At 43.4% G+C, this 12,950-nt stretch overlaps 1 protein-coding gene across 1 annotated transcript in view; it reads right to left on the reverse strand.

Annotated features, from left to right (window-relative positions):
- Positions 1-5,557: 5,557 nt before the first annotated feature.
- Positions 5,558-12,950, reverse strand: part of GRHL2 (grainyhead like transcription factor 2) — a gene marked incomplete at both ends in the record, with an annotated part of 54,153 nt that continues 46,760 nt past the window's right edge. Inside the window, 2 exons of the mRNA XM_082315801.1 lie at positions 5,558-5,672; positions 6,914-6,978. Of these exons, the coding sequence (XP_082171927.1) occupies positions 5,558-5,672; positions 6,914-6,978 (180 nt within the window). The remainder of the gene's footprint in view (positions 5,673-6,913; positions 6,979-12,950) is intronic.

A 12,950-nucleotide genomic window follows, 5' to 3' on the forward strand; every position in this document is an offset into this window, starting at 1 on the left:
GCAAGACGCATGGCCAGGTTTGCTTCGGTGCTTTGGGCACACAGGGCACAGCAGGAGCAGATGCGGCTAAGGATCTCATCCCGGGTGCCCTGGACTCAGAGAGATGTCAGTGCCGGGGTCCCAGGACGCTCCAACGTGTCACAGAATCACGGAATGGTTGAGGTTGGAAGGGACCTTACTGAAGTGCAGGTAGACAATATCCACTGGTCTCCCGTCATCTACCAGGCCAGTCATTGAACCCGTGTTTTGGATCTTGTTTTCTCAGTAGAATGAATTTCTATTTTCTTCTTTTTGAAAAGTTTTCTGGGCTCAGAAGTAGGAACCCAATCTCCAGTATGCACCAGCAATACACACCACAGCAACAGAAATATTATTTCATACATAGGAATATTTATTTTTTCCTTCTTAAAAATGTACAAAAAATAAAATAACTGTATTTACAGTTTATCAAACCCCTCTCCCAGTTGCAACACTATTAAGTTACATGAGCTATTTTCTTAATATAAAAGCACACTATTTATACATAAAGTTTCCTTGTTTGCCAGAAAGAAGGCTTGTCACAAACTTTGGCACAAACATTCCTGTTTGTATCTTGTCTCAATTCATAGGAAATGGAAGAGCATATAAACATTTCATAAGCTTTACATTTTTAAAGTCCTAAGATACTCCTTTCCAGTTCCATATCAATCAATATACAGCATCTCTGACCGCTGGAGAGTTTAGTTTTTACTAATTGTTTGAATTAATTTACAACATTTAAACAATCCATAGACTGAAAGAGGAAAATATACAAGAAAGACACTTGATCTCTGAATTCCATTGACCAAAAACTTCACGAGAGAGGGCACACAGGAAAAAAAAAAGTTGTTTTCTTTGTAGTTTACATTTAGTGGTAAAAATCCTCCAAAATGTCTTGACGGGGATGTCACCATACATTAACAAAGCTTCACTGCAAGGTTGCGCTTTATTTTGGGGATATCAGCACCTGACTGTGTAGAAAGAAACTAAAATTTGAGATTTGGGGGTTTCATAATAAAACATCAAATGGACAGACATAGTGCCAAACCTGTAGCAGGAACCAAAATTAGAGCTTAGAAGACTATTCTCCTCTTGCGCGTCTCTATCAGAGTCTTTCAAAACACAACATCTACAGACACCACACTGCTCTAATTCATAGAATCACAGAATCGTCTAGGTTAGAAAAGACCTTTAAGATCATCAAGTCCAACCATTAACCTAGCACTGCCAAGTCCACCACTAAACCATGTCCTCAAGCACCACATCTACCCGTCTTTTAAATACTTCCAGGGATGGAGACTCAACCACTGCCCTGGGCAGCCTGTTCCAGTGCCTGACTGCCCTTTCCGTGAAGTTTTTCCTAATATCCAACCTAAACTTCCCCTGGTGCAGCTTGAGGCCGTTTCCTCTCATCCTATCACTTGTTACTGGGGACAAGAGACCGACCCCCACCTTGCTACAACCTCCTTTCAGGTAGCTGTAGAGAACAATAAGGCTTTGCTGAAGTCCAGGTAGACAACATCCACAGCCTTCCCCTCATCTGCTAAGCAGGTCATCGTGTCACAGAAGATCAGCTTAGTTAAGCAGGACCTGCCTTTCATAAATCCATGCTGACTGGGCCCGATTCCCTGGTTGTCCCACACGTGCCACGTGATGGCACTCAAGATGACCTGCTCCATAACCTTCCCTGGCACCGAGGTCAGGCTGACAGGCCTGTAGTTTCCTGGATCCTCCTTCCAGCCCTTCTTGTAGATGGGCATCACGTTTGCTAACCTCCAGTCAGCTGGGACCTCCCCAGTTAGCCAGGACTGCTGACAGATGATGGAAAGTGGCTTGGTGAGCACTTCTGCCAGCTCCCTCAGTACCCTTGGGTGGATCCCATCTGGCCCCATGGACTTGTGTGTGTCTACGTGAGTTGAGCAGCAAGCCACCCTTCAGGCTGCACTAGTTAAGATTCAAGACTGCTGTCTTGAAGATGGAAAGGAAATTAGAGTTTTGTTCCTTTACATAAACAACCACAGCAGTGCCACAGAGACAAAGAAGGCAAGGCAGATATTCCTGTCCCCTGCTGAACAGTAGCCAAATCTTACTTCCATTTAACTCATAATATTTGGAAGATCCAGTGTTAATCAATATTTTTCATTAAACAAAAGCAACATGTATATTTTAAACAATATACATTGAAGAACTTTTTGTACTCCTCAAGACCTTTTAATCAAGCAGGACAGGAGGCAGGCCACTGCTTCAGAAGTTTGCATTACTCGTACTAGCCCTTCCCCATCACTTTGATAGCCTGATTTTGACCAACAAGGTGAACTCTAAGAGCCTGTAGCTGGCCATGACCAGCACCCAAGGTTCAGTGCTCCTCCAGCAGCTGATGCTGTAACTACAACTGAAGGGGTGCAGGGTGATGTGCTCTTTGTAACGTCTTTCGTGCTTGCAATGCATCTGCATCTGGAGCAGAAAAACAAAGCCCTCAGACCCTTATCTGGCAGATGAAGTTAAGGGAGATCATCCTTGACTAGTTCTAGTTGTTGTTATAAAATAATCTTACCATCAGGGTAAATCCTACTATCTTCCTCAACCCTGCTACCTTCATTGAGACTGTAAGAAGGAACTAAAGGCGGGAGTATCAGCTCTCTTGTATCAGGAATTTGCATACTTTAAGATGTATTTAGAAAAGCTTTCAGTTAGTCTTGGAAGCAACTTTCCTTCCCTGGATAGTGCCTGACCAAAAGCTCCTAAAATGGCAATGGAAAGATAGCTCCTTAAGGCCCAGTATTTCCTGGAGCGTTGCACCTCTCACTGATCCTACACTGCTCCTTGGAGCGGGATGCTGCAGCATCCAACAGATCCCAGCTCATGTCCACCCATGTGTAAGACAAGAATGTCACATTAACCTGAGCGCTGGTGCTGCCAGCGTAGCCCTGTCCTTCTCTGTGAACCCCAAATTCTCACTGTCCTCTCTTACTGCAGCACATCCCAAGCCGGGCCAGCCCCAGGCGCCACAGGCGTTCCTTATAAGTAAGAAAGCTTGGATGGCAGGTTTGTTGGGGTCAGCACCATGGCGCAGAGTTGAGACTCCTGCATACATTTACTCCTACGCTTCTGCAGCTTCTGCCCAGACATCACGACCAACTGAGAGATCCCAGCTAATACCCTTAGGATCCCAAACACCATCACACAACAGAGAAATACAAGAACTAACACCACTGCTCACCAGTCCTGTGTGCTGGTCCCAGTTCCTAATGCCACCTGCCAAAACTGTCCTCTTTTTTTCTTTAGGAAAAAAGTATCTGGGCTAAGTCAGCATAGACTTTTTATCTGAGCCCGAGCCAAGTAGAAACAAACTGAACCACCACACATCGCCCGTACTCCCAGGCTGTCTGCTCTTAGCAGGGTAGCAAGAGCATCTTTGCTCGAGTACATCTTTTAAAAAGATAATGGAATTACTACAAAACGCTGCATCAGAAGAAGAAAGAGCACATGACAAAGAAAGAGGGACGGAGGGAGGGAGGAAGACAGAACAGACCCTTTGCTTTGCAGACATATGTGGATTCTGGGTATGTTAGCCCTGACGCTAATGGCCTGAACTTTTTATAGGTTCTGGTCCCACAGAAACTTTGACAGGTACCTAATATTTCTATTTGAAGTACAGATTTTAATGGGATGTTGTTGCTAATGAAGTAAAGAAAGTGTGCAAGAGCTTGCAGGACAATTCATGCACAAACATGACCCAGTCACGCTGGTCAGCTATTCCAGCTACTTTGCTTGAATGTAAATAGCTCCCCACAGCCCAAAACACTACAGAATGAGCCCTGTTTAACTAGGCAGTGTTTCTTTACACCATTAACCACCTAATAAAAACAGATTCTGTGACTAAATGAAAAAAAGATTTCAGAAGGAAAAAAAATAAAGAAACTCTAAAGGCTGCATGTAGGAAAGCACCCACATTTCTGTCTGTCGCATGGGATCTACATACAGTGCATAGAGAATAAAATGCTTGCAGCTGAAACTCACAGGATTGTATGCTGAAGGAGGAGCTCTCTACGAGAGCCAGAGGAGCTGGAAAGGAGAGAGAGAGGTGCTGGGTCTGGATGCGCTAGGGACATGCAGGCCTTGAACCCCTTTCCTGGTATGATTTTAGCCTGCAACTTTCTCTCTTCACAGAATTCATGAGACAGGGGTGGAATTTGATGGGATAACCTCATAGTTCAACTTCGGTTCGGATCCAGCCCTTGTGAGAGAGACCTATCTCCACACCTCAGTTGTGGGATACTCAGTCTCCACTGGTAAAATTGTTCCAGTTTCAATAAAATATTTACATCAAGTCCAGGTTTATACCTCACCCAGCTGTGCTAGGAATAAAAAAAAAAATCATTCAATGGAGATACAACAGCAAGTACCCTTAAGAAGAAGAGTCTGAAGTCCTGTTTCTTACAGTCTAGAGGAATCCTTTAATGAGCAGGCTGCTGCCGAAACCACCTTTACCTCCACAGGCTTGAGAAAAGCCCACTTTGAGAGCCTCCGCTTCATCAACAGAACAGGCAGAAGTCCCTTCTGTACCTCTAGGCACACCAGGCAGCAGACACGTGGTGCCTCTTAGATTTGGTGACAGCTGGATGGGACACTCAGGGATCTACAGCTGGGACCTGGGCACCTAAGGTGGGTCCCATTGTGCCAGAGCACTCCAGACCCTGTAGCATGGTTTGCTCCAATATTTCAGTATAAAACTGGGTGGGCAAGGGTGGAGCATATGAGTGCAGATGCAGTTATCAGCTTCTCAGTACACACTCCGTAACAGATTGCAGCAATCTAATCCTCTAGGAAAGATTCTGTTAAACCCTAAACCCAATACATACAAAAACATAGTGGCAGTAAACATGCCCACATACAGTAGTTAAAATATATTATTGCATATTATAAACATTATATACAAGGTTAAAATGGTTTCTTTACCATTTACTTACAAGTGACATTTGTAGCTGAATGCCTTACTTACAAGTCCTCATTGCTACGTGCTGAGAACTACCAGAGGTATTTGGCAAGACTATACACTATAGAGAGATATGGATCAGTCTGAGCAAATGAACTCTGTCAGCCACTTTCCCCATCTTTAGCACTGCACCAGTTTTTTAGCAATGACGGAGAGAACTACTGGTAAAGTGATTTACACCAGATTTCTGAAACTAGACCAGCATGGTTCCTTAACATGTTCTAGAATGAGCTTATCCACACTAAAGCATGGATTAAAATGCCGCATTTCACATTTGCAGTGGGTCATCTGGTTACAAATCTGGGGGCCGGTAACTGCTTGTACACTAGAGAGTGGGGAACAATAAATAAGGGACCAGGTTAACATGAGTGGCCTTGTGCTTGACAAACCCAAGTCTATATGCAGTGGGTGTGCATCTGCAGAATGGACAAAGCAGTCTTGTAACAGTTTCTCTGATCAATGTCTGTCAAGTTCCTGGGGAATCTTCTGCTTTCCAAGAAGGATGAAATGCTGTGGTTCCTTACAAAAAGGCTCTGCCTGAGGCTAGATCTCTGTCAGTGTGATCTTGAAGCCTTCAACCATGCTCTCCATGTGCAGGATGAACGTGTCCTCGTTGGAGTAGTGCTCAATAATGTTGTCATCCATGTTTACCAAGATACTGGTGACAAAGGCAAAAATCAATATTTTTATGTACCAGGACACTGAAAAGGAAAGCCATGCACTCCACCACGTGTGCTCGCTTCACTACAATGCAAAAACAGACTCCAGCACATGCCAGTACGGCGACAATAGTGGGAATCATCATCAAGATCTGCCCCATCTGTCCCTCATAGTCTTTGGATTAGAGGCTGCTCCTTGCCAAAGTAGTTAATGTAAGAGACTTGACAGTGCTGGGATGTTAACCCACTTAAGCTGCCTACCAGGTGAGCTGCACTGCAGGTCCCTGGCAGACCCAGCTAGCTGGTGTTTCCCATGCCTGGTGTTGGCTTCTCCAGGTACACCACCATGTTACTCCTCAGCCACGCCACGTGAGCTGCTGCATGTCTGTGGTGGGAGTCGCTAACACGGGGAAGCAGTGTAATTTGTCCTTTGCACACAGCTCACAGGCTTAGAACTCAGCTTGGATGTGAGAATATTGACAACTATTAGAAGTGTATATGAGTGTTTTCCTCACTCCTTACCGTCAAAGTGTTTCTTCCAACAAACATATCACTTGGAAACAGTGTTAGAAAGAAGCAAAACATGAGAAGTTTCACCTGTCTTCTCAAAAGCTGAAGAAATCCCCAGACAAAACAATGCCCTAAGCTAGAGTTACAGCTGAAAATAAATGACCAATTTAAAATTATAGCACTACAATATTGTGGTTATTTAGAAGTAAAAAGAGTTAAAGTGGAGACATTTAGAATTAGGGCAAGGAGTAGTAGCCTAGCTATTCTAAACTTACAGCTGTGATGCTCATGTCTAAATTTACTCAGCTGAAACCCCTGCAGCAAGCATTGCCTGCCTGCCTTTCAGATAGGGACAGTGGCCTACTTCTTCCTAACACTGCAGGGGAACTCCACACTGCATTCACAGCAAAGGCTGCACCTCTCCCATGCTGGCGCTCCACGATGTTATTAAGCATATAGTCTACAAAACAGACTTTATCCAAATACATTTTCCAAACACAAACTCTAGTTTCTTCACAGTAAGCCTATGAATACTGGTCAGACACAGACTGGAGATTCATCTTTCCTCCTCTGCCACCCCTTGCTGTCTCCACAGACATTAAGATTTCAAGCATATGGGCATGTCTCCTAAAAGTGTTTATACTGCCCAGCATCATGAGGCCCCAAGCATAGCTGAGATCTCTAAGTACTCCTAAAGGATCCTGCAATAGCCCCTAGTTAGTTTACTTACCCCTTTTTGCTCTTCTTATAAAGTTTTGCAATCTTTTCAACTGGCAGCCCATATTTCTCAGAGATCTGAAATCATAAAAATAAAAGAAATATCATTAGAGACTAATGAGAAATATGAAATTATCACCTCTCACTTTACATAAGGCACTAAAACACTATCTCTGCAAACTTTGATGGGATAGCTATACAGAAAAGTCACTCACAACCATATCATAGCTTCATTTAAGGATGATTTGGGGAGGAATAATCCTAAACATCTTGATCAAAAAAACACAACTGTTTCCATCCAAATACTTGGAGACTATAGTTCTCATAGGGTGTGACTCATCGAAACTGCCTCAGCATCTCCTACTGCTCTGCTCAAGGAGTCAACACTTTCCAGCTTCAGATTTTAGCAGGGAATTTCAATCTGATCAAGCTGTCTTTCTGTCATTTCTTATTCTGATTTTCTGGGCTCATGGAAGCAAAAGGCTTCTTCCACCAGGCAGAAGGCAGATGAGCAGCAACAAAACAGGAGCTGATGGACTGATGGATCAACAAAAAAAATGTGCACATTTCTATTTCTCAATGGCATTTCAAGGTTTGTTAAGCTAACAGGACCCTCCATGGTACTCCTTTTGTCTGAAAAGTATCTTCAAGGTACCTCTTATCGTGAGAGGGCTACAAACATGCTACACACAGGATTAGGAAGCTTCTGTATTGTTTGGGAGGTGACTCAGTCTAGTTACCAGGGTGGCAAAATGAGAATACTATTTGGCTCACAAAACATCACCTGAGTGTACAGATAACAAGACGAGATGCTGCAGAGAAGTGTGTTAACAAGGTAAAGGACTTCTAAAATAAAACTCTTGCCAGCTACTCAAATGATAAAACAGAAAATATAGGAGAACTTTTGAAGGAAGAGCTACTCAGCTGACAAATTACCAACACTAACAAGCACTTCACTGTGGTGCTTCAGCATTGCTTTACAGCAGTGTATTAGTAACTTTTTTGGATATCCATTCTGCAATGAGCCTGTGGTGTGCTCGGGGAGACGGTGTCCCTGAGCCCTCTGCCTGAGCCAGGTTTCCTTTCCAAATTATGACTCTTCTTTGAGGGAACAGGTCTCACAGCTCATACTTTAGAAGAGGATTGTCCCAAGAGGCAAAATAATTATGGAAAGTGATTTTTTGTCAGTGATTAATATTCTGTGGTACTCTACTGCCAACCAAAGTAAGTTTTCTACCCTTCCCAGGTGAAATGAAGTTGCAGCTAAATAGCTGACTATTTATCTTCTGCATTGGAGAACTGAAACGCACAATTAAAAATCCATTTAAAGACTGCCAAACATCAGTCACTGTAAAATCCTTTCTTTGTGGTTGCGTTCAGACTTCCGTTGAGAAAAAGCATTATTTTAGAGAGGTAAATTAAAGCAATTATCATGAAATACAAAATGGAAAGAAAGCAATGGATGAACTCAGCACCAAGGACAGATTCCAACAGCCACAGGTTGAACCCCAAGCCCAGCTCCCATACAGAGAGCCAGGATTCTCTAAGAGAGCATTAATTAGCCAACACTTGCCTACACCACCTATACTTGTATAATCGTCATCTTACTTAAGATAGAATTTTGTACAGCGTAACTCCGAGATTTTGAAGAACTAATAAAGCTTCTTTTACACTGCAAACAGTTTACTCTGACCACAGAGTACATCTGTGGCTAACAGGAAGAGGAGGATGTAAATAAGGAGTAACTGATAAGGTACACTAAACCCATCCACTCCCTAAGTTTTGCACCTAGCAGAGAACAAAATACAAATTAAATTGTGGGTTGTATTTGCTACTTCAGTTTTACTCGCACCAGAATGTTTCACTGCCTTTTCGGATATGGTGCTGGAAATGCTGATGGTAGTCCTCGTTCCATGTTCTTGCCTGCCTTGGGAGAGGCCTAATTCAGCATCAAGGCTGCGCAAGCTCATATGCTGTATGGTCACACTCTCCCTGCTGTGGGGAGCAGTCCACTTTGTACATTTATGAGAAGGGGGGCTTCACCCCATTTGTCTTATAGCTCACACAAGCATCCTCACTACTGGACTATAAAACCAATCTTTTTCACTCTGAGCTTTATGTAGCCTATGCCAAAGGGTCTGTATAGCCTACGGAAAAGCTATGTAACCACATGCACAGGGTGGAAATGCATCCTACCAAGAAGTTCCATAACAGCTTATCTGGAGCCAGTTCAAGCCTTTGCTCCAAACAGGGCAGAACAAGGGTGATTCGAATCCAGGGTTTGCCATAACCCTGTGTGGAATGTCCTAACCTAGTCCAGCTACTCTCCATCACCGATGGGACACGCTGCCCCACCTAGCCTTCGCTGAACACCTGTCCCAGCCTGTGCACATGAATCCAAGGGAGAATCCATGGGCAGGATCCCCAGTAGAAGGAATCACCTACCTCTGGCCAGAAGCACTGGTGTAGGTATCCACACCTTGACCCTCACTCACACTCTACCCCCGTCTACCACCATCTTTCCAAGCCTCCCTTCCTTCGATGCCCGTGGAGGGCAGCTGCCTGACCTGAGGCTGGTGACTCCTCTGGGGTACCCAGGTGCCACGCTGTGAGGGCAGATCTTGACTGTCCTAGAGAAGTTCTCAGTGGAACTTTCATGTTCTCCTTTTATTCTTTCTTACCCTCTAGCTTTGCTTACCATAAATAGAATGACATCAGATGAGCAATCTCGTGCTGAACTTTCGTATCTGTGGTTTTCTTGTACCCCTAAATTTAAGCTTTTATGTAAAGCAATAATAAAAATGGTTCCATTTCATCAGATTGTTGAAAAAATCCTTCATAACAGGCATCAGAGAAAAACTGCAACCTGAAACTGCAGAAAATGTCACAACTGTGCAAACATGAGGAAACAATGTATCTTCCTCTCTGGGTTGTTAACTCTGAAGCCTAGTGATATTGTAAAGGTCAGTACTTGAAGAGAGTTTTCACTGACTCCACGCAAATAAACAAGCAGAGACAAACATTCCTGTGCCAAGGAGGTTTAATAGCAGCTAATATACAGCATTCTGCACATTCCAGCATAAAACTTCCCTAGAATATTTGGGATACCTAACACTCACACATTCCAAATGTTGCTCAAAGTGGTTTGGGACTCTGGGACACCACTTCCAACATAAGCTATGAGAGGTAGGGCTGAGAAAGCCTTGCCCGTCACACTGCCTGCGACAGGTGTAGGATTTATATAACATGCAGGGATTAGTGAGCTTTGCAAAAGACTTCCAGCTGGCTGAATAAGCACATTTCTCAGGAACCCCTAAGGATTCAACCAATTATACCAAGCGGCAAGCTGTAGAAGCAAGGCTCAAAGTGGGGGTATGGGAGAGCCTCCCCCTCACAGGCTCAGAAAACAAGCCTCCAGTGCAAATGTGCTAAGTCCTGCTGCAGAATCTGAGAAAGCAGAGAGCTAGCATCTGCTAGGGCATCTCACTTAACACCCGCTTCTGAAACACGTTTGTTGCCAACTCAGGGGAAACACCGCTACTGCCAACTTCCATACAAAACAATGGGATTTCTCACCTGACTCCAAGCAGGCTACAATAAATTTTTAAAATATATCTTTATTTGGAGGAATGTTTTCCTTTATCATCTCCACTGTCCATTTTTCAACCATCTGAGCAGAGAATTCTTTCCTTCCCTTAGGATGCCTGAAACAGTGGGACAGCCTTCAGAGTGGCACTGAAATAACAGTCTGGGTGTCCCTTTGGGCTGCAGTCCCCTGGCATGGCAAGTTTGTCTGTAGCACATATCCGATGGCACAAGCCACCAGAAATGCTTTCTCTGCTGGAGTCAGGAAGACAGAAAGGGCGACATCTGGGCTTGTCGAGGCACGTAGGAAAACATCTTTGCCAACTTATTTCTGTGGAATGGTCCAGTCTGTTGCCCTACATTGGCTGGAAGGACACATACATACACAGGTATCTAACAAACTTTGGTCTAAGCAAGCTCTGTTGAGTTCAGCTGTTAGCTTTTAATTTTAGAAAGACTTTGGGAGATGCCTGAATTTCCCAATTTAGATTGCCTTCCACAACTTGAATGAACATGTGATTCTGATAATGTAAGACTGGGGTACCTACTGAGATCCACAGAGGTAACCTGACTTTGGATCAGGCTGAGAGCAGGATTTAGACCTGGTCAGTTGCCATATATTTGCGATGTTTTGTGATGGGCACTTGTTTCACTATTTTCTGTTGATCAAGACTGACTAATAAAGGACGAAAACATCTCAAAAACAAAACATTTGCATCACTTTCTGAGATGTACTGTATCTCTGAAACCTGAGACCTTTAGATATTTGCCAGAAGAAAGAAATCTGAGAAGGAATCTAATTGTTCACTTGGAATGGGGGTATATGAGAGAATAAAATAAACATAGTATCTAAGAAAACAATATCATTAATCATGGAAAATTAAGAGAAAGCCACAGACCAGGAATAGTGATTAACAAAAAGAAAAGTGAAATCCATAAACAGAGAAGGAGGGTATGATTCAGGATCATTGGTGCTGTCTTTCAGATCTGGGGCTCTATAACATTCAGAGCCTCAGTTTCTAAGTTCTTAGTACTGAGTTTAGAATTGAGCATTTAGGATGTGCACAATTACAAAATTACAGGATTTGCTGAAACAACTGTAGAGAGGAGTATTGAAGAATATGCAGTTTGACAGCTTTTTGGCATTGATTTATCCACAATACCCTACCAAAGAGAATTAAAATTTTCTGAATGTGTTCCTTCCAGTGAACTGGGACATTTTACAACAGATCAGATTTCTCTGGTGCCGAAAACATGCCACTGAGTCAGCAGCTGTGCTGACAGAGGTATGCAGAAACCTTTCCTGCTTCTGCACCAGCTTTGTTTTTATGTTACACAGTGACTGGAGAACAGGCATGGAGAGGCACAGACTACTGGAGATAAAATATTCATGCTAGCTTGAAGGGTTATAGAAGGATTATAATATACTTTTAACTTCCATACAAAGACAGATGAAATTGTGTTGCAGCTTATCATGAATCAGACTGCAGCCTCTTCAAGCGAAGCCTGGCTTTTATTATACACATGTGTTCTGCCTAACAACTGAGCTGCAGTCACAGCTAACAAACAGTATCAGCAAAAGCACAGTTAGGACATCCTTAGAATGCAGGTGACTCTCCTCAGAGATACCCTGATCTGAATAGGTGCTTTAAACAACTTCACTAACGCACAAATCTTTTTTTGCCTTCTGCTACTGGCCAAATATTGACTAAATAACTCAGTCTTTACTGCATTTGAAGTGTCTGGTACATGCAACGAGACACTGCGACAGTTTTATGAGAGTATGAATATACACACTTCTAGCACTCAGCTGAGCTCTCTAGGGACACTTTCATCCATTCCCATCTTCTCTCCTACATGTAACCAAGGCTGGAAATCAACTCAGCATCCCACCTGTCAATCTCACATTAGTCCCCTCACCAAAGCATTGAGACACGTGGTTGCTTCTTAACTATTCCCTCACCAAATTTCACACACCTACCAGCCATCAGCTCATATAAACAGAATTAAATGCGGAAATAGCCACTTATGACCACAGCTAACAGGTAACAAGCAAAAACTCAAGTCAAAGAAGCAGCAAAGAGGCAGGCTGGTAGGTAGGTCACTCCGGGAGTGAGGGCTAGAGAAGGAATTTTGAGACAGGAGGTATAATGACTAGTCTGCATTGGCTCAGCAACTGCCTCTTACAGGCTGGAACAGCAATTGCACAAAAGCCTTACGAAATTCATGCAGAAACAGTGCATCCTTGGGCCTCTTCTTTAAAAGATGGCTGTGAACACACCGATGGGCATTACAGGAGAAGATTCAACAGGCTCTGAATCATCAGTTCAGAAAGAAGCATTTCAGAAAATGGAGCCTGCACCCCTCTGCTTCCCTGACACTGGTTAATTACTGCCATTCCTCAAGGTTCAGGTCTCCAACAAATCAGCTCTGTGACACTATTTAATCCCAGTGACCTGCTGACA

The sequence above is a fragment of the Platalea leucorodia genome (assembly GCF_965183815.1).
Source record: "Platalea leucorodia genome assembly, chromosome: 1".
Lineage (NCBI taxonomy): Eukaryota > Metazoa > Chordata > Aves > Pelecaniformes > Threskiornithidae > Platalea > Platalea leucorodia.